We start from the raw sequence: 25,164 nt of genomic DNA, 5'->3' as shown, positions 1-25,164 counted from the left end.
AACAACATAATATACAACCTCTCCTATGAAAGGAACCTTGGAAGATCAACAAGTTGAGATACCTTCTCAGATATTTAAGTGGATATTTAAAAATGGAAAGTGGGCCAAAATAACAACAAAAGAAAGTTCAAGAAAGACTCAAATACAGATTTTCTATGTTGCTATCTTACCTCATCCACCACTTTGGAAAAATAGTGGAGTGTTGAAATTACTTCTTCATCACCCTTGCCAAGGGCAAAGTTCTAAGAGCAAAGAATAAAAGAACCAGGTGTTAAGTGAATGCCAGGGAATTCAGCATGAAGCATCACCTGCAAAACATGACCCTCTACACCTGTGTCCTTTCTTCTCCAAGAGCCCATTCTGTCAGAAGTTACCTGAAGAGGGAGTCAGAGCTATCCCTTTTGTTGTGCCCATGGGGTGCACTCATCTGACCCTCCCTGGCTATTCCTTTCTGTCAAACATAATGATACTTTTATTTGAGTGTTTATTTCCTGGAATTGCTAATAGTGATTCACTTGGAGACTCAGAACCCTCAATGGCAGTTAATTACTTCTATAGACTAATTAGAATACCTCATAATGACGGAGGGATAATCACTGGTTTCAATATATCAGTGGGAGGGAAAAGAAAAGACAAAAATATGAAGAAAAAAAAATAATTTAAGTCTCTAAAGGATGCCTTTGGATAATTCTTTAAAAGAATTCCACTTAAGAAAGTCCTGAACATGGCATCATAGGCCACATAAACTTCAAGTTACCTGTTTTTCATATCCCAGCAGTTGCTTAGAAAGCTGTTGGGTGGCCAGGCACATCTCATTCTGTGGAGAAAAGAGAAAAAGCAAGTAAGAGTAGTCAATGCATACACAGTCACTGAAAAATTCCATCTCAGCGAATCCCTTAAAAAGTAATATTGGCTGGGCCCAGTGGTGCACGCCTAAATTCCTAGTACTTTGGGAGATTGAGGCAGGAAGATCACTTGAGACCAGGAGTTTGAAACCACACTGGGCAACATAGCAACACTCCATCTCTGCAAAAAAAAAAAAAAAATTTAATTATCCAAGCAGGATGGCATGCACTTGTAGCCCCAGCTACTTAGGAAGCTAAGGCAGGAGGATCCCTTGAGCCCAGGAGGTTGAGGCTGCAGTGAGCCATCACTGTGCCACTGCATTCTAGCCTGGGTGACAGAGTGAGACCATGTCTCTAAAAAAAAATTATAAAAGAAAAAAAATCCCTTTCCAGCAGATGTAGCTAAAAAAAAAAAAAAAAAAAAAAAAAGAAAAAAGAATATGTGTACACCTGTCAAATAATAAAATGTTTTGTTCAGACATTTGGAAAACAAGACCAAAACAAATCACAGGTTAAAACTTGCTAGTTTATTTTTTAACCCTTTACAAATGACTGCTCCTTCTGGTCATTCAGTCCATAAATAAATACAGTGAGCAATTATAACGTGCCAGACATTCAACAAGGGCACAGTCCCTGTCCTCATGGGGCTTTTTGGGGAAGCAGGCATCAAAAAAATAGTTACAAGTATGATGAGAACTGCAAAAGAAAAATACTGGATGTGTTGGGAGACTTTGACAGACAGTCTCTAGGGAACAGATGTTTTAAGCAGGCTCCTGAAGAAAGACTAGGAGTCAGCCATGGAGACCATCTTTCCAGGAGGGGCCAAAAAGGGGAAGAAGTACACTGCCTATATGAACAGCTCTGAAGTGGAGAGTGGCTGGAGCAGGGGCTGTGTGCTTGGAGGCAAGACCAAGCTAGCAATGAGGCAGTGGGAAGGTGTGTAGGTCTCCAGGGCCCAGGCTCAGACATACCGGAAGCACGGCGGCGGGGACTGAAGTAGCGTATGACAAGGTCAGATTCCACCAGGCTTAGAACACTCGCTGGCAATGATGGATGGTAACAGAAGCACAGCTAAACCCAAATGTCCCAGAAAACCCGAGGAAGCCCTGCTCTTCAAGAGCTGTGATGCTCTGGGAGGCCCGTTTTGTGCCATTTTCACCAGCCAGTACTGCTCATTTTCTTCTCTTCTTATTTATTCCTCTAATCCCTGGCTACACAGCAGTTTTCTATCACTATGCTCCTACCACTGATGTGGCCAGCCCAGAAACTTTGCCTTACATTTCTAAAGCTCAGTTAAAGCTTAAGAGTCAAGGGTTTCAAAGACCTGGAACCAACCCAAATGCCCATCGATGATAGACTGGACAGGGAAAATGTGGCACATATACACCGCGGAATACTAAGCAGCCACCAAAAACGATGAGTTCGTGTCCTTTGTAGGGACATGGATGAACCTGGAAACCATCATTCTCAGCAAACTGTCACAAGAACAGAAAATCAAACACCACATGTTTTCACTCATAGGCAGGTGTTGAACAATGAGAACACATGGACACAGGGAGGGGAGCATCACACACTGGGGTCTGTCGGGGGGAAACAGGGGAGGGACAGGCGGGGGTGGTGAGTTGGGGAGAGAAAGCATGGGGAGAAATGCCAGATATAGGTGATGGGGAGGAAGGCAGCAAATCACACTGCCATGTGTGTACCTATGCAACAATCTTGCATGTTCTTCACATGTACCCCAAAACCTAAAATACAATAAAAAAGAAAAAAAAAAGAGTCAGGGTTTATTCCTAAGGAGCAGAGCCACCGTGGCACAGATGATGGGAGGACACTGGCCTATCTTCTTGGCCTTGGCCTCCACTGGCTAATTCTCCTGGGGTTGCTGTTCCTTTAAGGTTAAGTCCTGAGCTCTGCAGGAGCTTATTTTATTTTTCCCAGTCCTATTTGGCAGAATACAGCAGATTCAAATTTTTTTGGACCTCTTTGCAGACAACTGGCCAACCCTGACTTCCTGCTCTGCCCTAAGAAACAGGCATTAATAGACCAGGAAATGTGGCTTTCTCCTCAGAAGAAAGTCAGACAAATAGAACCAAAGTGCCTGGCTTTGGCATCCTACTGGTATTTGACCGCTTTCAAACCAACCAGAAATGTGTCTTCTAGCCACATAGTCAAGAAGGCAGCAAGTAGACAAATCCACAAGCACTATGTCCTTCATTTAGACAGGAACGTCCAACAGTTCTTAGCACACAGCAAGCACTCAACAAACGTTTGATGAATGAATGAATGAATGAACAAGGTTAGAAGATTCATCTAAATTCCAAGTTTAAAACAATACCTGAAATCATGGTGTGAGGGGAAAAATCCTTCCTAACCATATAAGGAAATATCACAAATGAAATAAAACACGAAGCAACTGGCCAGGGACTACGACCTGTCAACCATCTTTAGCAGTGCACGGGAACAAAGGTCTTACCGCACTCACTGGGCTGATACTCAGCTCTAACCAAAAATCTCTTGCTCCTCCTCTCCAAGTTAGCAGCAGATGGATTCATTGAAGTTACCTTGGCATCCGCCTGAGGGCAGCACCATGTGGAACATGATTTGGAGACCCACAGAATCATTACAGTAACAGCAGCTAACATTTACAGAGTGCTTAATTCATGCTGGACCCTATGCTATATGCATTTTGTGCGCTACCTCAATTAATCTGATGTCCCTGTAAATCGGGTTCTAATTAATAACTCAATTTTATAGATGAAGAAGCTGAAGCACTGGGAGTTTAAGCCACCTGTGCAAGGCTACACAGCTGCTGAATGGCACGGCTAGGATGTGAACCTGGAGCTGCCCGATTCTAAAATCCACACTCCTACACGCTACTAAGATCCCAAGTTCTACTACAAGGCAGGAGATGAGAAGGCCTCTGCTTTACACTAGGGTGGGCAAACTGTTTCTGTAAGGAGCCAGAGAGTAAATATTTTTGGCTTGTGGGCCATATGGTCTTTGCCACAACTATTCAACTCTGCTTTGTAGCACAGAAGAAACCAGAAATAACATGTAAACAAGTAAATGTGGCTTCATTCTGATACAACTTTATTTACAAAAATAAGATGCGGGCCCAAGAGCCATGGATTGCTGATCCCGCTTTGTCATCAGACGTCTCAGAAGACCCGTTCTTTTGCCACACCCTCCTCACGAGGCTCTCGTAAGCTACACTATTTCAGATCCCAGGAGCTTCTACTCTTCTAATTCATCCTTTTCTTTTAGTCAGCTCTAACATGTTACTTCCCCATATATGCCTCCTTCAGAGACTGGTCAACACGTACACCCACCCTCCAGGCCTTCCAAACAAGCCAGAGCCACAGGCCATTCGAATTCTTCCTTAAAGCTACTGGCAAGGGCTTTGAATGTAATGGAGAGACCTGTGGGGAACTGCCAGCATTACGCTGTACCCAAAGCTCAAGGGAAGGATACTCATGTGCCACCCACACAGCCATACAGCTCCACCTCAGCTCAGGGAAGAAGGGGCACAGCGTGCAACACACAACAGCTGCCTTCCAAAACGACTTCAAACAACCGGACTTTCCTGGTCTCTCCTAGAAATACCATTTGAAAACGTTCTGTATTGGCCAGGTGCTGTGGCTCACGTCTGTAATCCTACCACTTTGGGAGGCCAAGGTGGGCAGATCACAAGGTCAGGAGTTCAAGACTAGCCTGGTCAACATGGTAAAACCCTGTCTCTACTAAAAATACAAAAATTAGCTGGGCGTGATGGTGGGCGCCTGTAATTCCAGCTACTCGGGAGGCTTAGGCAGGAGAATTGCTTGAAATCGGAAAGTGGAGGTTGCCGTGAGCCCGAGATTGCACCAGCCTGGGCAACAAGAGCAAAACTCCGAAAAGAGAAGAGAGAAGAGAGGAGAGAGAAGAGAAGAGGCAAGGCTGCATGTTTTCCTATGTGTAGTATTTCAGGCTGCAAGGCCAACTACATTTGGGAAGTAACATACTTAAAACACGGCCTGTCACCTGGCCTGAACAGAGCACATTGTGTGCAAAGACTTTTAAACAAGATCAACTTTAATCTTACTCATACTTAATCTACTGTACACAAAGGTTGTATGAAATGCTTTACCAACATCAGCTAATTAATCCACACCCTGTGCCCCGTGAGGTAGGCCTGCACAAATATCTCTGCAACAGGACTTGCAAAACTGGAGCCCGAGTGAAGAGTAAATATTAGTAATAACATCAATAAAGACAGCTGCTAACACTGGCTGAGTCTGTTCTAAGTACCTGATGTTGCTGTTAAATGTTTTTTGTATATTATCACATTTAATCCTCACAGTGTACTCATCAAGTAGATACTATTATTATCTCCATTTCGTAAATGAGGAGACTAAGCTTCAGAAAGGATAAATAACTTTGTAAAGCCACGTGACTAGTGACTGGCAGGTAACAACTCAACGGAGGTCTGCTGGACTCAAAATTGAAAGCCCATGTTCTGAATATTATGCTATTCCAATCTAAAGTCCAAAATTGTACCTACTCAATACTCAGGTGGGCAGGACTTGTAGGGTCCACAGATATGAACCTAAGCCCCATACTTTTTCAGCGGTAAAAGAGCAAAAGAGGTGGCCTAAAATGGGAATTCTCAATGGAGCTCCAGCATTGTTTAGGGCACTGAGGGCACTCTGGCTGCCATCAACACTATGCACTGCTTCATGAGAAGCCCTGGAAGGATGCCCTGAGGACGGTTTACAGACAGCATCACCCACGTTCAACAGAACCTTTCAGGGTTGTCACCAAGGCAGAAAGTCAAGTGGCTAGCAAGCCCGAAAGGAAAACTGGGCTTCTGGCAAAGGAATGTTTATCTTTCTGTGGCACAGAGAGCAAACTAACTGCAAGTGTCACCTGAGACCACCCAAGGGCCTCTGTGCACAGCAGCATCCATGGTGAATATGAATGGAGAGGCTGGGGAGTGGGGCAGAGGAAATCCACATCGATCTACACCAACTATTTGGCTGGAGATGTGGCCTAGAGCCAAGAGGTTGAAAGTCACATTCAGCACTCAGAGTTTACGACAAAGCTGGCAGTCAGGCTGCACTAGTTCAGGAGGCTCTCGAGGCAGGATGCACTCAGGGAGGAGTCAGGGGTGTGCGAAGAATGTGGCTGGAGTGTCTCAAGCATGGCACGGCAGCCATGGGGGGATGCCTGCTGGACCTGGACTTTATTCCAGGGGCAATGGGGAAGCACCCAGGAACTCGATGGGAGCATGACAACCTCAGGCATGGGTGGAAGAAAACCAGGAGTGGCGGTGGTGGGAAGGAAACCCTGAAGGGAGACAGAAGACAGGTGAGGGGGACTGACCAGGAGGCCACTTGGAGAAGTTTATATAAACAAGGTTCTGAGCCTGAGGCAGACTGTGCAGAGCAGGGCACGGAGGTGTTCCCGAGGCAGAAACAGCAGGGTGCGGTGAGTGAGGAAGGCGGGGGAGGCAGAGAACTGTGCTGCCCATGTGGAAGGCCAGATGGAGAACGGTGCCTGCAGCCAAGAAACTGAGGAAGGGATATTGGATTTGGGAATGACAAAAAAGTACGCAGTTAAGAGGTCCTTGCTTTTAGGTGGAGCTGTCCCAAATTCAGTCCTTCATGCAACACCTACAGGGCCAGACTGCTACCCACCCAACACTGAATGGGGCCAGACATGCGTAGGGCACTGGCAACAAAGACAATCTGCTCTCTGGGAGCTCAGAGTCCACAAAGGGAGAAGGAAACCCCATCACTACATCTTAAGCACTCTGACCAGCAAGTGCACAAGGCATCTGGGCACACTGATGAAGGGCAAGGGCACTTTGGCCAGGAGAGAAGGAGGGAAGAGAAGGTGTCAGAGGAACTTTGTCAGGCTTGCGGTCAGTCTCAGAGGCCAGGAAGGACATCTGCCAGGGCAAGGGTTTGATAAGGAAACAGGCAGCAGGAGTGGCATAGCAGAGTGGAAAGTGTGCAAAGGGTCTGGCATGTCCTACAACAGCCAGCAACAAGACAAGAGGAGCAGGCTGAGACGCAGTTCACGAAGGACTCAGTGTGCCTTGCTGAGGCCTCTAGGCCTTTTCCTTGTGGTTACAGAGAGCCATGAAGGCATGTGAAGATGAGGTGATGGGAAGGTTTAAAGTGAGTAATCCAGCTGCGATGTGGAGGAAGAATGAAAGGGGGAAGACATCTTCCTGAAGACAGGAACTGCAATAGCCCAGGGAAGAGCTAAAGCTAACTGCACATAACAATAGGCAAATGTTGTTTGGAATAAAGACCCGGAGTTCAGAAAGTGGCAAGGGCTAGAAAAGGATTCAGAAATGGCCAGGCAGTTGCTAAAGTGATCTCGCCCAGGGAGAGAACAGAGACTCACCAGAGAAGGATTCCAAAGGAATCCTGGAGGACACCAAGGCTTCAGGGATACGTAGCAAAAGGGTACCAGGAGAGAACCACCAAGAACAAGGGGCAGAGACCAGGAGCGGACCAAAAGAGAGCTTGTCAGAGGAACCATGGGAGACAGCCTCAAGGGGGTTGTCGTTAACAAAATCAGATGCTGCCCATGGGCAGAGTGGTGAGGCTGTGAACCAGGCACTAAGCAGCGCCCCATGCAAGGCGGAGGCCAAGACCAGACTGAGGTGGCTTGAAGAACAAATATCAAATGTCTGGCGAGGAGGCAAAGACGGCAAATACAGCTGTTCCTTCAAGAAAGGAGGAGAGGATTAAACATCTATCTGACCCAAATAACAGTGCCGGTGCACAGTGCCATCGTAACTATTATTATTGTAACACAGAAGACACTTCTGTTAATATCAAGAGCACTCCGTCATCAGGGACTGACCTTAGCATTTTACAGGTATAAACACAATTAACTCATAAGAACCCTCTGAGGTGGGTATTCCTATGGCTTCTGTTTAGCTGATAAGGAAACTCAGGCAATCAACTGATGGCTTGACCTGCCAAGGTTACACAGCAAGCGGCTGAGCCAAGGCTGGAACTCAGATTTGTGAAGTCCAAGGTCGCACACGTAACTACTGTACCTGAGTGAATGAGCCTAGCCCAGAATAGTCTTTCATGCCGTCTGAAAGCCAGCATGTGGAAAAGTGCAGACCCCACGTGCAGACCAAAAACAGGGCCTAGCTCCATGAAGTCGTTTCCAAGAGCCACTCAAGCCCTCTGTTCCCTCCAACCTGAAGCTACGCCTGCATCTCCACTGAGTCCCTGTCAGGTAAGTCTCAATGGACTGGTTTTCAGGGCTGCTAAAACACACAGATTAGAAAACTCATGAAACCAAGAAAGTTACTCTGGGATACAAAAAGGAACTGAGTCCTGACTCTAACATATTACAAAGCTGTGGGCTGATATATAGGGGTGGTTCTTCTATAATGACAAGAGGAGCCTCTAAAAGCTCACACTTCTTTGGCCTCTGCTGCCATTGATGGGGGCTAGCGTGTCCTAAGAGCAAGCAAACATAGTTAAGGGAGAGTGCAGGCTTTGCAGTTGAATCTGAGTTTAAAATTCTGGTTCTGCCATTCATCAGCTGTGCAACCTTAAACAAGCTACTTAACCTCTTTGAGTCTTGGCTTCCTCATCTGTAAATACATACTATACAAATACCTTGCCTCTTGTGAAAGCTGAACGTTCAGCCTAATGTGTGGCATTTTTATGTGTATAATAAATAAAGGCCACTGTTTTCACCATTAAAACACGCAGCTCTGACCCCGACTCCCTCCCCCATGACAAGCTCACACTCCCGGACGCTCAGTACTCTCACCTGGTTTCCTAATTGGTACATTAACTTGTTTAGCTTGCTATCTATATCATCATTTTAAAGAAAAGTATTTCTTCTTTATAACAAATTCTGCATACTTTTCTCCTATTCCCTCCTACTGTCTTTATTCCAATTTGAGAAAATACTATTCCCACCTCCAATTCAGGATTTTAGGATCAGGAGTTTTAGGATCAGTTTTCCGGGTCAGTAGTTCCAGATTCCAAAATCTTTGGTTAACAATGACTGCAGACATGTAACTGTATTAAATTAAACCTGTTTTGCTGAAGGAAATTGAGAGTCTTAATCATGGTTCTCACTTCAAAAAAATACTATCCAAAATTTACTTAAAAAAAAAAAAGCTAAAACAAAACAAAAAAGTCCCACACAGACTGAAGGCAGCAACTACAAAGGTTCGTCATCTGGTGAAAGAGAATGCCAGGTTACAAGGGTTGCCAGGTTTCATGAATACTGCAGGGGCCAGCCTTCCTGTCCTGCCGGCAGGAACATTATTACCCCCGCCCCCATGTTCTCGGTACAACAGCTGAGAGGAGAAGCAAGATGACCTAAATACATTTCCTGTAAGCCCCTAACAAATCCATTTTAAAAGATCAGAAAATTTTAAACCCCTTTAGGAAAGAAAAAATATTATGGCTGAAATACAGAATGAAAATAAATATCAAATGTATTGAATTCAAAATTTGAGCAGAATTAACTGAGTATGTATGTATATGCACCTATTTAGACATAACAGAAGTTTTTAACTTATTTAGCCAATAGTTTGAAAAACAGAGTGTTCTAAGTAACCGGGCTCTTCTGTTAATGCATTGGAAATGTATACTGCTTCTTTCAAAGGACCCACAGTGGACTATTCAGTTTCCAGTATGTGCAAAGGCACATCTGACAACTAAGAGACCAGATGTGACTCCAGGGACGACTGTAAGATGCTGAAAACAGCTTAGAGCCTATAGTTCATTCTAGAGGTTAAGCCAAATAAAATTTAAAATTTCCCCAAACTAGCCACAATCAGCAAAACTGCTCATAGAAGTTTTCCTCTGGTTTTTCTTTTTCTTCCTCTTTCTAAAACTAAGGTCTCTGAAGGGCAACTGCAATATCAGCATCCAGAAATTTACCATGTAGTCTGATTAAAATATCTTTTATGAATACTTATCATTTATCAGCAGCGTAAGTCTGGTTGCGAAAATATGATAATGAAAACCTCTATTTTGCTAAGAGTCTGTTTATAAAAAGGAAATTATAAAACTTTATCAATCAAATTCAACATGCCTAGGTGTAAAATATTTATGGAATAGTGTGCAATGAAACTGAGAAAACATAACTTTAGGAGGAAAAAACTTGAATGGAAACAGAGAAGTACTACCATTTTAAAATGCATATAAGAAAACAGATCAAAAAGGGAACCAGAAAAGATTTCTTTCTTCAATTAAAAACAAAACACCTAAGCTTTCAAATAAACCTGAAAAACCAAGTGTCCCTGACCCAGCCAATCTGAACACAGCCGATCACTGCTTGACTGTCTTTGAATCTGGCAGCACTAACTGGACATTTTCACCAGCCTCTGCTGCAGGAAATGCTGAGGCAGGAGGAAGGGTTTCTGGCCAGTAGGAGAACCCACGTGATGATCATGTGCTGCGAATTAAAAGCTGGGTTACAGCCTCTAGGAATGAGAGACCCACTTAATTTTGGCAAAATGTCATTTTCTGCCTCAAAAGAAAAAAATGCATGAGACAGTGTTTGGAAATCCCCAAGTAAATGATTCTGACAGACACAAAGGCGGAACAGAGACACCTCGCTGTGGCAGAGACACAGTCTCTTACGTCTTGGGGTTTTTAAGCCTTAAAAAAGAGACAAATCATTTAGTGACGAAATACAAATTGCTGAATAGCAAGCAATTTCAGGTATAAGCCCAGTAAGAACGTTCCTGTTTTCTTAAATTTAGAATATTTAGGGAAAAATAAAAAACATACAATATCAATAAACGACTTCAAACAAAAAACTGACCTAGTTCTCATGTCTCTAAATTCTGAATGTCTTAACGAAACACATAAAATCACAAATGAGCACATAATTCTTTTGGTCATTAAGACTAGTTCTAGCTACTCAGAATGCTAAGGCAGATCACTTGAGGCCAGGAGTTTGAGACAAGCCTGGGCAACATAGTGAGACCCTATCTCTATCAAAAATTAAAAAGAAAAAAATTAGCTTGGTGTGGTGGTATGCACCTGTATTCCTACTTAGGAGGCTGAGGCAGGAGCATTACTTGAGTCCAGGAGTCGGGGGCTACAGTGAGCTATGATCATGCCACTGTACTCCATCCTGGGTGACAGAGTAGACCCTATCTCTGAAAATTTAAAAAAAAAAAAAAAAAGAAACTAGTTCTTTTTTAGTATTTACAAAATTTTTTTGTAGAGACAGGGCCTCACTATACTAACTAGGCTGGTCTCAAACTCCTGGCCTCAAACAGTCCTCCTGTCTTGGCCTCTCAAGTGCTGGGATTACAGGCTGGCCCAAAGCTAGTTCTAATTAATAAGTTACACTTATACGTTACTGTGTAGTTTGCCTATCTATATCTCCAGCCCTATACTCTGGATCTGAACTTTCAACAAGATCTCTTTACCCACTACGATGTCCTACGGCCTCCTCCAAATCAGTGTTTCCACAGAGAATTACAGTTGGGCATCCCCATAACAGATAGGCACTCACAGGCATGCACACACACTCCACTCACATACACCCTGCTCCTCTTCCTGTGTTCTCCCACCTATCCACCCTGCTGTTCCAGCTGAATACCTGAACATCATTCTTGATTCATTCTTTACCACCTGACCCCTTCACACCCCATCAATCACTAATCCACCTCCTAAATACCTCTAAGTACAGCTGCTTCTTTCCATTTCTACTGCCACCTCCCCCATGCTTAGGAGTGAAGAGTCTGAGCTTGGCTCCAGCTGATTGGCTCTGCCATGAATTAAATGGGTGCACCTGGACAAGTTACTCACCCTCAGAATCCTTAAGTCTCCCGACCAGTACAATGGGCATAATAATAATACCAATACCCACCTCAGAGTTGTTAGGGGAACTGAAATAAAACAATCAACATAAAAGCCCCTGAAACTTCCTGGATACTGTTAAGTATTCAATAAATCTCGCCCCTCACAATCACCTTTCTTTTGGGTGCCCAGCACAACCCCACTAGGTTAGGTGGCCCTCCTCTCCGAGCCCCTCTCTGGTGATTGCTTTGTCTGCCTCCCAACCCACTGTAAGCTACCCAATGGCAAGGACTGAGTCTTATTCCCATATAATGGGAGATGACTAATAAAGCAATGAGCAGTGATATGAGTAGTGGAGCTATTATAAGAAATGACTATATATGATTAGTAAGAGCTATATATCACTGAATGTAGTATAGGTTAAGTATCCTCCATCTGCAATGCTTGGGACCAGAAAGATTTAGGATTTTTTTCAGATTCTAAAATATTTGCTGTATCAGTCAAGCATCCTGAATCCAAAACTCCAAAATGCTCCAATGAGCATTTCCTCTGTGTGTCATCTCAGCACTCAAAAAGTTACAGATTTTGGAGAATTTTGGATTTTGGATTTTAAAATTGGGGATCCCCAATCTATATTTTTTAAGGGATCATTAATGAGAAAAACATTAACACGTAAGATTTAAGTTAGCAAGGAATCAACAATGAAAATGATCAGTTACCATAATATTATGATGTGTTCAATGCTTTATAACATAAAGCATTTTATTTTTAAGTAACTCATAAATCTTCTCTTAGAAAGCAACATACAAGGGCACTTATTGACATTAAAAAGATTCATTTTTGCAAGTCAGCAATATATTTTCCATGATTTTGCAAGCCGGAGATATTTGTTCCACAAAACAAAGAAGCCACCCGACAGTTTCAGAACTGTGACTCAAGTCTTTTCAGAGGAAGCAGTTTGAAAAAACATCTCTACCCTCCCACACTGACATCTAAGACTGCCTATTTATGAAAAAGACAAAGAGTATGCCTCAAAATACTGGACCCACTCATTCACAAGTAGGAAGAAGAGACTCAAATATTTCCCATTGGGTTGAATTTCAAAAAAAAAAAAAAAAAAATAGAAGCAATTATGTGGTCAGTCTCTAACGATTCTAATTACAGAAAAATCACTCTTAAGCAATGAGAACAGAACGCCCTTAGTTTTTTGAGGTGAAAAGTAGTGAGAAAACAATTCTGATTTTGTTTCAAAATTTTCAGTAATGTTTTTCAGACTCGAATTTCTCAACCTCTGAGCGAAGTTCAGGATGAAGGGAGAGAATGCCTACTCTTGGGATCCAGGTGAGGGGTGGTGGCATACCTGGGCTCCATAGACACGCTGCATCGCCTGGAGCAGCTGGTTGGTATAATCTGTGAGGGTGCCAGCATCTTCTTCAAACACGCTCAGTAAAGAGCGAGTCTGGAAGAAAAGGAGAAAAAAGGTCAATTTTATTTCTAAGTGGAGAAGTTACAAAGGAAGAGGAAGATCCACACAGAAGCACATGTAGAAACCAAAATGGGGGGAAAAGAAAGGTACCTGTTGGTTCTCTTGAGTGCTTTTATTGATAATACCTGTACAATTTGGTTTAGAACTCGCTTTCTAATCCTTTAGACTACAGTGCCAGGGCACTGAAGCCAGAAATGAAAAGGCAATTTCTAAAAGATTATGATTGAAGGGCTATAATCTGTTCTGACTTTAGCCCCTACGTAAGCACCAGTAAAATCCATCCAATAAACAAAGTGTTTATAAGGGCAGCCTCTCCTTTCAGGTTCATAAGATAAACACAGGTCAGGCTTATCTGTGTACCTGGGGTGTGGTCACCCAGCACTGCTGTAGTGTGATCATCCCAGCAGGAACTAGCAGTCTGGTTTTCTGTAATCTTGGATGTCTTGCAGGAGCGCAAGTGTGTGTCATTCTTTCCTCTTATGGTAGTACAATTTCCTTGTTTTTTTCTTTCTCTCTCTTTTTTTTTTTTTTGAGATGGCATTTTGCTCTTGGTGCCCAGGCTGGAGTACAACAGCGCAATCTCGGCTCACTGCAACCTCTGCCTCCCGGGTTCAAGAGATTCACCTGCCTCAGCCTCCTCAGTAGCTAGGATTACAGGCACCTGCCATCACACTTGGCTAATTTTTTGTATTTTTAGTAGAGATGGGTTTTCACTGTATTGGCCAGGCTGGTCTCAAACTCCTGACCTCAAGTGATCCACCCACCTCAGCCTCTCAAAGTGCTGGGATTACAGGGATGAGCCACCGTGCCTGGCCTGCTTGTTTTTAACTATATTTCATTCAACCAATTTTCAAACTCACAGCCAGAAAACTTCACATTCCTTGGGCCCACCAGCAGCAGCTCTGGGCATAAAACTCAAATAGCAACTTAACAAGAATGCTAGTTTACTGTTTTCAGGAAGACAAACTCCTCAGTGCTCTGAGAGCAGCCGAGCAAAGTCCTGAGCTGAAAGGTATTTCCTATCCTTTTCATACACAGCACTTAGAATACAGAAAGCACTAAAGAAATATTCACATACTGGATGGTGTACGAACAAGAATCAAGGTGCACAGAGACAGATCTACTCTAGGGATTTTTGTTAATGCGTCCAGCACAGTGGGAATTTAAAATACTATGTTAGCAATAATTGGATCTCGACTTCAAAATATAACCCATTAGGCATAGGATGGAGAATAAATTTCAGGAATGCCTTTGAGGTGATATCAAAGCACTTCACCAAAAACAACTCACTAAGGCTCATTATTTTCTTTTTCTAACATATTTCAGGGAAGAGAACAGTAACTGACCCCAAAGCACCCTCAAAAAACTAGAATGGGAACCTACGCATTGGGATGATTACCTCCCACCATCATGCTCTGTAGGGCTGTTGGGCCCCACAGGGTCATGGGGTGTCCCTTATGCTGTGCTGAGGTGCAGGATCCAAGAAGTAAAGAGACAGGACACTGAAGAACTGGTGAAGAGCAGCTGGACTCGGGAGGCCACGCAATCTGTGAGCGGAGATCAGCGAGGGCCCCAAATGCCCAGAAGCATCTGTATTTATTAGGTACAAGCAGGGGGCAGGGTCGTGAGTGAGGTCATCATCTATTGGCTTAGTGATAGGGCATACATAATCAATCGCGTGAGTCACAAGTGAGGGGGCCACCCCATTATGCCACCTGGGCAGAGAGGTGGGCCGTGCACAGTAGGGGATCGTGCCATGCACAGTAGTAGAGGGTGGTGTACAGAAAAGGAGTCCACCCCATTAGGTCACCAAGGCAAGGAGGTGGGCTGTGTGCAACAGGTATTGTGCACAACACTTCTTATCTGGGGTTGGAGACTTCAAAGGATTTCTAATAGAAGGATACTGTAAGCCAATGCAGTGGGAGCTGAGAGACTTGTGCTCTTCTCTTACGATATTTATGGGAGGATGATTTGCGCTAGCACAGAAGTGAGAAAAGACTGACAGGGTGTACAGCTGCCGTGACTGGTCACACCAGAGGGGTTCTTCTCCCTCGGTTACTTCCAGGATCTCAGGCCTGACGCCTACTTTCCACAGAAACTGGATGCAAGGTACTACAACTCCTTTATCAGGAGGAGAGGCTCTTGCTCCAAGCTTGCCATACAGCGTATGCCCTTTCAAGGCAGGGATGCCGCCGCCTGGGTCTTTGGTTCTTGTCCTGGTCTGGCTGTTTTCCCATGTACTGCTTCTGTTCTGTGACTGCTCTAGGCATTCCTCCTACTACAAACTACTATGTGGTTATAAGGAAGGATTATATAAATCAGCACTAAATGTGTCAGTACAGCTCAGACTACAATACCTATATGATTATATAAAGATTATATAGAACTAAGTATGTTAGATATAAATATTAAGCATGATTATATAAGCTAGATATATGTAAGCAGTAAGTTATACTTCAGGCACTAATTCTATATACTAATATATGACTATATGTAAAGGATTATATAAAGGAAATAGCTGAGTAATAACACTATAAACTAAGATATTCTTCAGGCACTAATTGTGTCTGGGGTCTGGACAGTTCTCCTTCCTCAGTGCCCATGGGCGGTGTCACCCACAATGCTCTACTCCTGACTCTGCTCCACAAACTCTGATGTGCTTCATAGCAATGCATGCTTATCCTGCTTTGCCCAGGTCTTCTGGGCTAAAAACACCAAGACTGATATACTGTCTTCAGTACCAGTGCTTAGCTACAGAAGAACCATAGTGCAATGATGAATAAGGAAACTGTAACATAACGTTTAAAAAGGCTCTCAGTGAAAGAAAAACAACATAGAACTCATACAGTGTATGATTTGTGTTACAAGAGCGCTTTGAACTTATAAAAATTCATAACCAGCTGGCAGTGGTAGCTCACACCTGTAATCCCACCACTTTGGGAGGCCGAGGCAGGCGGATTACGAGGTCAGGAGATTGAGACCATCCTGGCTAACATGGTGAAACCTCGTCTCTACTAAAAATAAAAAAAAGAATTAGCTGATGTGGTGGCATGTGCCTGTAGTCCCAGCTACTTGGGAGGCTGAATCAGGAGAATCGCTTGAACCTGGGAGGTAGAGGTTGCAGTGAGCCAAGATGGTGCTACTACACTCCAGCCTGGGCAGCAGAGCAAGACTCCATCTCAAAAAAAAAAAAAAAAAAAAATTCATAACCACAGTATGAAATATATCAAGACCTGAACAAATGTTTCCCAAACAACATTTATCAATAATATGCATATGCATTGTGACTTTTTCCTATTTTAGTCTATTCCATTTGTAAATAAAAATTGTAGCTGTGACCCACTGGATTTCATAATCTACTAATGGATGTCAGCCAGTAGGTTAAAAAAAATCAAGAGAATGAGAAGGGATATAACTGGATTATAGCTAGTTTTTTCAAAAATAGTACTGATGTCCATTTAGCCAAATCCTGTTTATTGCTTTTAATACTCTTCGGAATAAAAACAGACTGGAAGAAAAGAGGTAAAAACGGAAAGAGAGGGCTTATATAAATATCCTCCACAAAGAGGGTAGAAAGGAAACTAAAACTCCCACTTACTCTGTACCACCTATGTGCCAGATGCTGTGCTGGGCACTAAACATCTGTGACTTCATATAATTCTTGTAGCAACTCTGTGAGGTAGATACCATGGTTCCATTAACTTCATTTTATAGATAATGAAACTGAGGCTCATCAAGGTTAAGAAATGTGTTCGACCTCCCACTGTAGGAATGTGGCAGGGCTGGGATGTAAACCCAGGTCAGGTCACAGCACTGAGTCACCAGTAGGGTGGCTCTCGGCAGCGAGTATGTGCCCTCTGGTCCACAGCCTACAGCTCTGACTGCAGGCAGGACAGGGGCAGACTGGGGCTGGATGCTATTACCATGCTCCTACCCACAATACCTGCCGGAGAACTACATCACAAGCATCCTTTTTCTTTATTCACTGGACATGTGACTGTGATGCCCATTAGAACTGACAGGAAAACTCTGGTCTTCCCTTTCTAATTTAACTTGGCAGTGATCACCTCTGGAAAAAAGATAACCAGCTACCTTGGACACTGTTTGGCTATCCACATTCACTACACTGTGTCTGCTCACACTCAGGTTTGGAACGACAGAAATATTCTGAGACATAAAGAAGGAATGAGACCAAGGATAAAGCAGTAGCTCAAAATCCCACAGAAAGGTCAAAAAGACACGGGTATAGCTCCCTTATAAAGATAACAAGAGCAATCATGTATGGGGTTACTATGGGATGCCGCCATGGAGACACTTTACATATGTTATTTACTCTTGCTAACAAGTCAATAGCTACTTTTATTTTTATTTTACATACCTCCAACCACAAGCTCAGAGACATACTTGCCAAAGGTAACAGTAACAGATTCAGGAGTTGAATTCCATCCATTTCCTACTGCACAACACTCTTAAGGGTATGCTTGGCCAGAGAAACAAAACCAAGCACCCTATGGATACAGCCTTGGCTCCCTATCACTCCTTTACCTTAAAGTAACTGGGTCTTACCTAATAAAACACTCCTAGACATTCTCAGAAATAGTGTGTAATTGTGTAATGACCCAATTTTAACAGTACTATTAAGAAAATTTTCAGGTTATAAACAAAGTTCTTATCTCCATAATTTGGTGGAGGGAGAGAAATGTCCTAGTGAAAAGAACCAGGATTTTGGGAAGCCAAGACAGGAAGATCGCTTGAGCTCAGGAATTCAAGACCACTCTGGGCAACATAGCAAGGATCTGTCTCTATAAAAAATTTAAAAATTAGCCATGTGTGGTGATGCGTGCCTGTAGTCCTAGCTACTCAGGGGGCTAAGGTGGAAGGATTGCTTGAGCCCAGAAGGTGGAGGCTGCAGTGAGCCACGATCATGTCACTGCACCCCAGTATGGGCAACAAAGTGAGACCCTGTCTCAAAAAAACAAAAAACAAACAAAAAAACCAAGTCTATTGAAAGGAAAAACAGGTTATAAACAAAAAGAGGAACAGCACAAAACACCTCCACAATGAAGATATACAAAACCACCAGGTTATGTTTTGAGAGAGTTTGTTTGAGGAAAGAAAGGCCTGATTTGGCTGGAGAGGGCTGTTCCCAGCTGGACCACACAACTGCATAACCTCAGAACTCCATCTTTCATGTCTTTGTTTCAATTACGCCAATTGCAAAAGAAACAAACAAAACACAAAGCAAGCAAGCAACAGCGCTTTGTCTTCACCTTATCTCAAAAGTGTAATACTTACAGGCCAAGAGAATAAGCCCCTGAAGAAGTGCAAGCTGCAGGAGCTCAAAGCTACATTTGTGTTCCTATCACAGCAGTATTCACACTGTACTGGAAGTGTTGCCTCATTATCTGTCTCTGGAACAACTGTGAACCAGTCGAGAGTAGGCACACGTATTTATCATCACATTCCCAACGGCCAGTTGTGCCAGGAAAAGAGCAGAGGCTTCTAAACAGCGATGGAGGCAAATGTCTTAATCCCTAAAATGTCCTGCTTCTCATATATCAGAGGTAAGCAGAAATAATGCATGTGTATGCATACAGACTAGTTTTACAATACATCGTGCAGCACTGCAAACTAAAAAGGAGTCCATGAATAGATGTGTCTAAGGTCAGTTAACCGCGATTCAGCTCTTCCTGGGTCACCCAGTTCAATTACAAAAGCTTTGGTGTTCATTTAATTAATCCTGTGCAATCACATTACTGAAGCAACTCTGAAAACTACTGTTCATGAAACTAGAGAAAACACACAATAGATGGTTTCTTTGGATCTTTTCCGTTTAGTCAAACATTTTAGATCACTGATGACAGAAAAGCCCAGTCCCAGAGAGCTGGGCTAACTTGAACAGTATCCCTACTACAGGCAAGCTGCCTGGGTTCCAGTCCTGGCTCTGTCACTTTATGGTGTATAATTGTGAGCAAGTTACTTCTCTGCTCCTTAGTTATTTAAATAGAGAACGTACTTTAAGACTATTGGGAGGATTAAGTGAGTTAATGTATGTAAATCATTTAGAAGAGTCCCTGGCACATAAAATCCACGAGACAGGCATTTGCCATTGTTTTTATGCTTTCCATGAAGCATAAAACATTCCATGAAGGGGATAGATTAGATCCCTTCCAGTTCCAAGTCTATGAGTCACCTTGGGAGTAAAGCTACACGAGGCACAGGTCACATATAAGACAGTACTGCATAAATATGCTCTGATGATCATTAAAGGCCTTCTTAAAGTCAGTTTCCATTCTGTACAATAGCATCATCAAAAGCCCTCTTGAGGGTGACAGCCAAGTCTCAAAAGCAATGACAAATAAACTTCCTATATTAAAAGGAACATATTAAATAAGAATGATAATGCCTCTAAACCTCCTCTGCCACATACAAGTTCAAAGGTATAAACCATGAAGACAGCACCTTGAAGATCACCTGCTCCCTCCCTGTCTCTCATTCTGTAGATGTTCTGCATTAGAAAACTGAGCCAGCCACAGGGTGGAGATGAAGAGACTCGCTCACATCACATCCTAAGTGAGCGTGAGAGCCAGAATTAGAACCCAGGTCTCCTGACTTGTTCTCCAGTCCTACTTCCTCACAGCTGGGCAAATCCTTTAAGCCACTCAGAAACAGTGTATATTTCTTTATGTGAGAGCTGGAAATTTAGAATGTGATCTGTTGGTGAGGACAACATAAATAATCAGTTGGTGAGGCTGGAAAAGCAGGACATCTCTGTGCACTTCAGTTCTCACAACGGCAAGGTAAACAGATCCTTGTTCAAAGTGATCATTTAAAATCTCACATTGCTATCTTCAGATACCAAATAGGTAAGAGCATGGACAAAAAGCCTTCTACCAAGGGCTTTAGTCTGATTAAAATGTCAGGAGTTGGGGCTGGGTGCAGGGGCTCACAACTGTAATCCCAGCACTTTGGGAGGTCAGGACTTTGAGACCAGCCTGGCCAACATGGTGAAATCCCATCTCTACTAAAAAAAAAAAATGAGCTGGGCGTGGTGGCAGGTGCCTGTAATCCCAGCTACTCACGAGGCTGAGGCAGGAGAATTCTTGGAACCGGGGAGGCGGGGGTTGCAGTGAACCAAGATCGTGCCATTGCACTCCAGCCTGGGTGGCAGGGTGAGACACCACTTCAAAAAAAAAAAAAAAAAGCCAGGAGTCTATAGCTATATAAAAGGGGCCTTGAAAAAGTCAGTCCAATAGATTCAAACTTACCAAAAATTAAAAATTAAAAAAAAATCACAGCTTGCTTACAGTTCCTTACTTACCTACACTAGGAGGATCACAAGAAATGAACAAAAGACAACTATGCATACAAGCCCCTTGGACTTATTCTGAACTGTTGATGTAGGTAAGTCCATACAAGGATCATTCTGGGAGGTATTACTGACTCAGAAGAAAAAGAGAAGTAACTCCAAAAGAGAGGGGAAAGTGTGAAAGAAAAGCAGGTTAATCCTATTCTAAGTTTTGTTCAAGAGTTGAGACACTAGGAAATAAAGGCACTTATTTAAATAACCACGGGATGCTGAACCAGAAGAGTAGGTATGAAGCTGGGGAAATGTTAAATAAAGGAGAACAAAAGACCCCTGGAGAAAGGTGTGCACGAATTATGAACCAATGTCGTTCTGCACTCATTTGCTATATTTACACACCAGTTTTCATCTGCAGAGCTCAAAGGACTTGACTCTCATCTCGAGTGTGCTAATGAAGTTCCCCTGTGCGACAAATGGGGCAGGTATTGTATTTTTCTCTTCACTAATAGGAAAACGGTGCCACAAGAGGCAGCCTGGTACCGCCGGGAAAGAGATCCAGGCTCTCTGCCTCTCATTCTGGCACAGGTCTCATCACATCATTAGGAGTAGCAGTAATAAGACTGACTCATTCATTGCCTGCTGACAACTTTACAGGTATTTCTCATTGACTTCTCCTAACAACCTAAGGCAGGTACAATTATTATTCCTATTTTACAGATAACAAAACTAAGGCACAATAGGGTAAACCACCTCCTGAGGCACTCAGCTACGAACTCATGGAGTCAAAAGTTTGGATCTCGCAGCCTCAGTTGCAGCTGAGTTTGGAGGCGGGTCACTACACCAGGACTCGGGCCGCAGCGAGCTCTCCCGGGTTCCCCAACTCTGCACCGGCTCAGGACTCAGGGCCCGGCCCGCCCCTCATCAGCCCGAGGGAACCCGTGGGGAGGCGCCGTAAGGGGGGCCGGGCGCACTCCCGCGGCTGCCGGGCCGGGGATGCGGCCTCTACCTTGGGGCTGGAGGGGCCTCCTCGGTCTCACCCCTGCGGGCGAGGGGCACCGGAGCGGCGGGAGGTACCTGGGGGCTGTCCTGCAACGCCTCCTCTAGCAGGAGCTTATCCACGGCGGGCATGGTGCGGTGTGTCTGAGGCGAGGGCCGGGCTGGAAGGACAGAGGGCGGGAGATGCAGCAGCCGAGAACGCTCCCAGGCTCCGGGCTCAGGCGACGCGGTGGACACTTCGTGCCCGCGGCGGCCCAGCGCGCATCCACGCCTGGCCAGTGGCCGCCGCCGCCCGCCCGCCGGCCCTCCTCTGGGCCCTCCTCCCGGCCCAGCCCCCCGGCCGAGCCGGATCAACAGGAAGTGTGGCGAGGGCAAGGCAGTGAAACCGGAAATGTGGTGCGCCCTGGTCCGGACACCGGAAATGTGGCACTCACGCTTCCGCCTGTGTTTGCAGCCTCGAGGGGAGCTGCTGACTCCGGGTTCTAGTCCCGCAGCTGAGCGAACTTTCCCGGTGTTTGTTTTCTGCGCTGAAGGCCCGTCCAGTCAGTGCATATGAAGTCCAAAAGAGGAACTAGAGGGTGGAAAGATAAGGTTTTATCTGCCTGTGGCTACCCAGAAAGTCTTTTGAGTTGAAGGAGCGAACAGATTTTTTTTTCTTTTCTTTTCTTTCTTTTTTTTTTTTTTTGAGACGGAGTCTCGCTGTTGTCGGCCGGGGCTGGAGTGCAATGGCACGATCTCGGCTTACTGCAACCTCCGCCTCCCGGGTTCCAGCAATTCTCCTGCCTCAGCCTCCTGAATAGCAGAGATTACAGGCGCCCACCACCACGCTCTGCTAATTTTTGTATTTTTTAGTAGAGTCGGGGTTTCACCATGTTGGCTAGGCTGATCTCTAACTCCCAACCTCAAGTGATCCACCTGCCTTGGCCTCCGAAAGTGCTAGGATTACAGGCGTTAGCCACCGCCCCTGGCCGATTTTTTTCTTTTAATGGAAGGAAAAACCTACACTTCCACACTACTTTCTCTAGACAAATTTCAGCACCCCTGAAACAGCTCTGAGAGCAAAGAGGTCGCCTATCCTACGGAACAAAGAAAAGAAGAGAAAAGCTGGAAACTGACTCATCTGTGATAATCAGAAATAACCACTTTGGAAACCACAGCTATCTGATTTGGGCATAATTGGAAGACATAGATTATCTAGTTTTCAGTGTTGTCGTTTAGAGATAAGAAAATGAGACCCAGAGAAATAAGTGATCTGTCCAGGGTGGGTCAGTAAACGCTAGAGGAAGAAGAGAAGGAAGGTAGTGGGTTGGGGGAAGACTGGCAAGTGGAACTTGACATCTTTTTATACGGAAGGCAAGGGTTTCTGACGTTCCTTCATTAGAAATCAGTAAGACTCGTGCAGTAGTACGTATATCACCAAAATCAACAGAGGGGATATGGTAATATACAAATTCTACATTCCACAAAGACTCTTAGGTATATCAAGACCCAATCTGCATTACTGAAAGTCTAGTAGCATGCTGCCTAATCACTTGAAAACTGCAACACCATTATTCCCTTGGTCTGGCCAGTGCCAACCTGACCTGAACCATCTTATGGCCTCCATCTACCATCTTTTCCTCCACAATATTCTTTCTTCCCCATCCTTACTTGCCTCCACCATACTCTGTCTTCCCTATAGGTAGAATCAGGCTCAAACCATCTTTCTTCCTTTTCCTCTATTTTATACCAAGTGCCATTCAGTTCATTTTTACCTCATCCAGTGTCCCAGACTCTCTTCTCACTAAAATATTCTTCCTCAAGGCCAGATTCATGCTCTTCCTTCATCCTGATTGCAAGAACAGTACAAGGATAGTATTATACCAAGGGAAAGAAAGTGCACATTTTAATTTGAAAATATACATTAAAAGAAGTGAGTGCTCTCCAGAACCCTTCAAAGGGCTCAGACACCCCCTTGGGAATCACAGCATTTTTCGTGTACTACCTTATCTAATTAAAGTTAGTTTTCTTCAAATACTAGTATTCAAAAATTGTTGAAGCTATGCCATTACTTTTCTGCATTTTATTGCTACATTATGGGTTAAACAGCCTTAGTGGGATTTCTTGGCACTTAAGAACTATTTACAGCATTGTTTCTATGGGAAAATGTATCCCAAATTCTAAACAACTAAGTTAACAAAACTAGATCTGGAAATACGACACATATGTAAATGGTTTTAGTTTATCTCGTGTTAATTCATCCAATCATTCATTCACGTAGTAAATATAGACTGCTCGATGTGAAGCACTCTCTCTCACTTGTTTGATTCTCATTTGAATTCTGAAGGCAAATATCCTCTTCTCTGATAATCTGTGAGAAACTACATAAGAGGAATTTTTATGTCAACATGAACATTTTTAAGTGTTTCATTAAAGAGTATCTGTTCCTATTAAACTATTATGAAGGTGAATTTTAGAAATCCACCCACTGTCTCTGAAATCCCTAGACAGCTGTGAAGTTGGTGACAGGAAGTACAAAGATGGACAGTCTGGAGATGTTGTGACCTCTGGAGAGAGGATGAATTCTATGGAGCTGTAACCTGTGACCCATTGAAAGCCAGTGGGGAAAAGGACACAGTGAGACACATAAACGGACCCAGGACGGCTAGGTCAGAGAATACCTGGGGCTCCAGGAGTAAGAGAGAAAGGCAGGCGTGAATAAGGCAGCTGTTTTGGGATGATGCTTAGCAAACTGCATGGTAGGGCACACGCATTGAGATTCTCTCCTCTGCCAGTCAAGCCCTTTCTCCTGCCTCTTGTCTGACAAACCCAAACACAACCATCAAATCCCAGTTTAATGTGACTTTTTTGATGAACCCTTCATTTACTCCTGTCCCCCCAAGCAAAATACATTTTCCTTTCCTTCAATGTGCTTCAGTAGCACTTGCCAAGATAATTCCAGAATAACACTTAACCTCTATTTGTTTCCACCTCCAACCTTCCAGCTAGAATGGGCAGGAACTTTGTCTTATTTATTTCTGTAATTGGAGTGCATAGTACATTACCTAGCACAAAAGCAGTTTCTTGATAAATACTTATTAAAATATGTTATTATAACTTACACATGATTGATACTCCAGAGTTTAAAAAGTGTTTTCATGAATCTCATTTCATTTGATAGCACAATGCTGCTTTTCCATTAATCATTTTCTAAGTAGCACCGACTATGTGTCAGATTCTTCTCTAGAAGCTGAGGATATAGCCTGAAGCAAACAGAAGTCCTTGCCCTAATGGAGTGTATATTCTAATAGAGGAAATAAGAAGAAGCAAATATACAAGTTGGTAAGCATATGATAAGATTTAGTAAAGGAATAGAGGATCATGGGAAGCGGAAAGGATTCTTTGAGGTGGGCAATGGTTGAGCTGAGAATTGAATCAGGGAAGCCTAGCCCGAAGGAAAGAACAAGTGTGAGGGCCCTGAGGTGTGCTCACACTTTGTGGAGGAGCAGAAAGGCCAATGTGGCTTAAGTACAGTGAGGCAGGGAAGAATGGGAGGAGATGAGACTGGAGAGATGCCGAGCACTGGCTCATAGAGGACGCTGAGTCCATGGGAGGGACTTTGAGTGTTGTTCTTGATATGGCAGGAAGCCACTGTCAATATGAGCAGCTGAATGACAGGATCTGATGCACATTTTTAAAGAATATCTCTGGGTTCTGAAGAGGCTCTTGCAATCCTTCAAGCAGGAGATTTAGAGG

At 43.8% G+C, this 25,164-nt stretch overlaps 1 protein-coding gene across 3 annotated transcripts in view; it reads right to left on the bottom strand.

The window, feature by feature from the left end:
* Positions 1-21,722, bottom strand: part of APPL2 (adaptor protein, phosphotyrosine interacting with PH domain and leucine zipper 2) — a 64,384-nt gene extending 42,662 nt beyond the window's left edge. Inside the window, exons 1-4 of one of the 3 annotated variants that reach the window (XM_021675544.2) lie at positions 21,508-21,722; positions 13,002-13,100; positions 758-817; positions 171-242 (exon numbers count right to left, since the gene is read on the bottom strand). In XM_021675544.2, the coding sequence (XP_021531219.1) occupies positions 171-242; positions 758-817; positions 13,002-13,100; positions 21,508-21,561 (285 nt within the window). In that variant the 5' untranslated portion in view covers positions 21,562-21,722. Of the gene's footprint in view, positions 1-170; positions 243-757; positions 818-13,001; positions 13,101-13,217; positions 13,280-21,507 lie in introns of those variants that run through there. The other 2 variants (XM_021675545.2, XM_021675546.2) reach the window with 2 other exon arrangements.
* Between the last annotated feature and the right edge of the window lie 3,442 nt (positions 21,723-25,164).

Source organism: Aotus nancymaae, unplaced genomic scaffold, assembly GCF_030222135.1.
Source record: "Aotus nancymaae isolate 86718 unplaced genomic scaffold, 86718_ANA_hifiasm-v0.15.2.pri h1tg000021l, whole genome shotgun sequence".
In the NCBI taxonomy this organism is placed as follows: domain Eukaryota; kingdom Metazoa; phylum Chordata; class Mammalia; order Primates; family Aotidae; genus Aotus; species Aotus nancymaae.
Note: the sequence above shows the minus strand (reverse complement) of the source record. Positions and strands in the feature narration are given on the sequence as shown.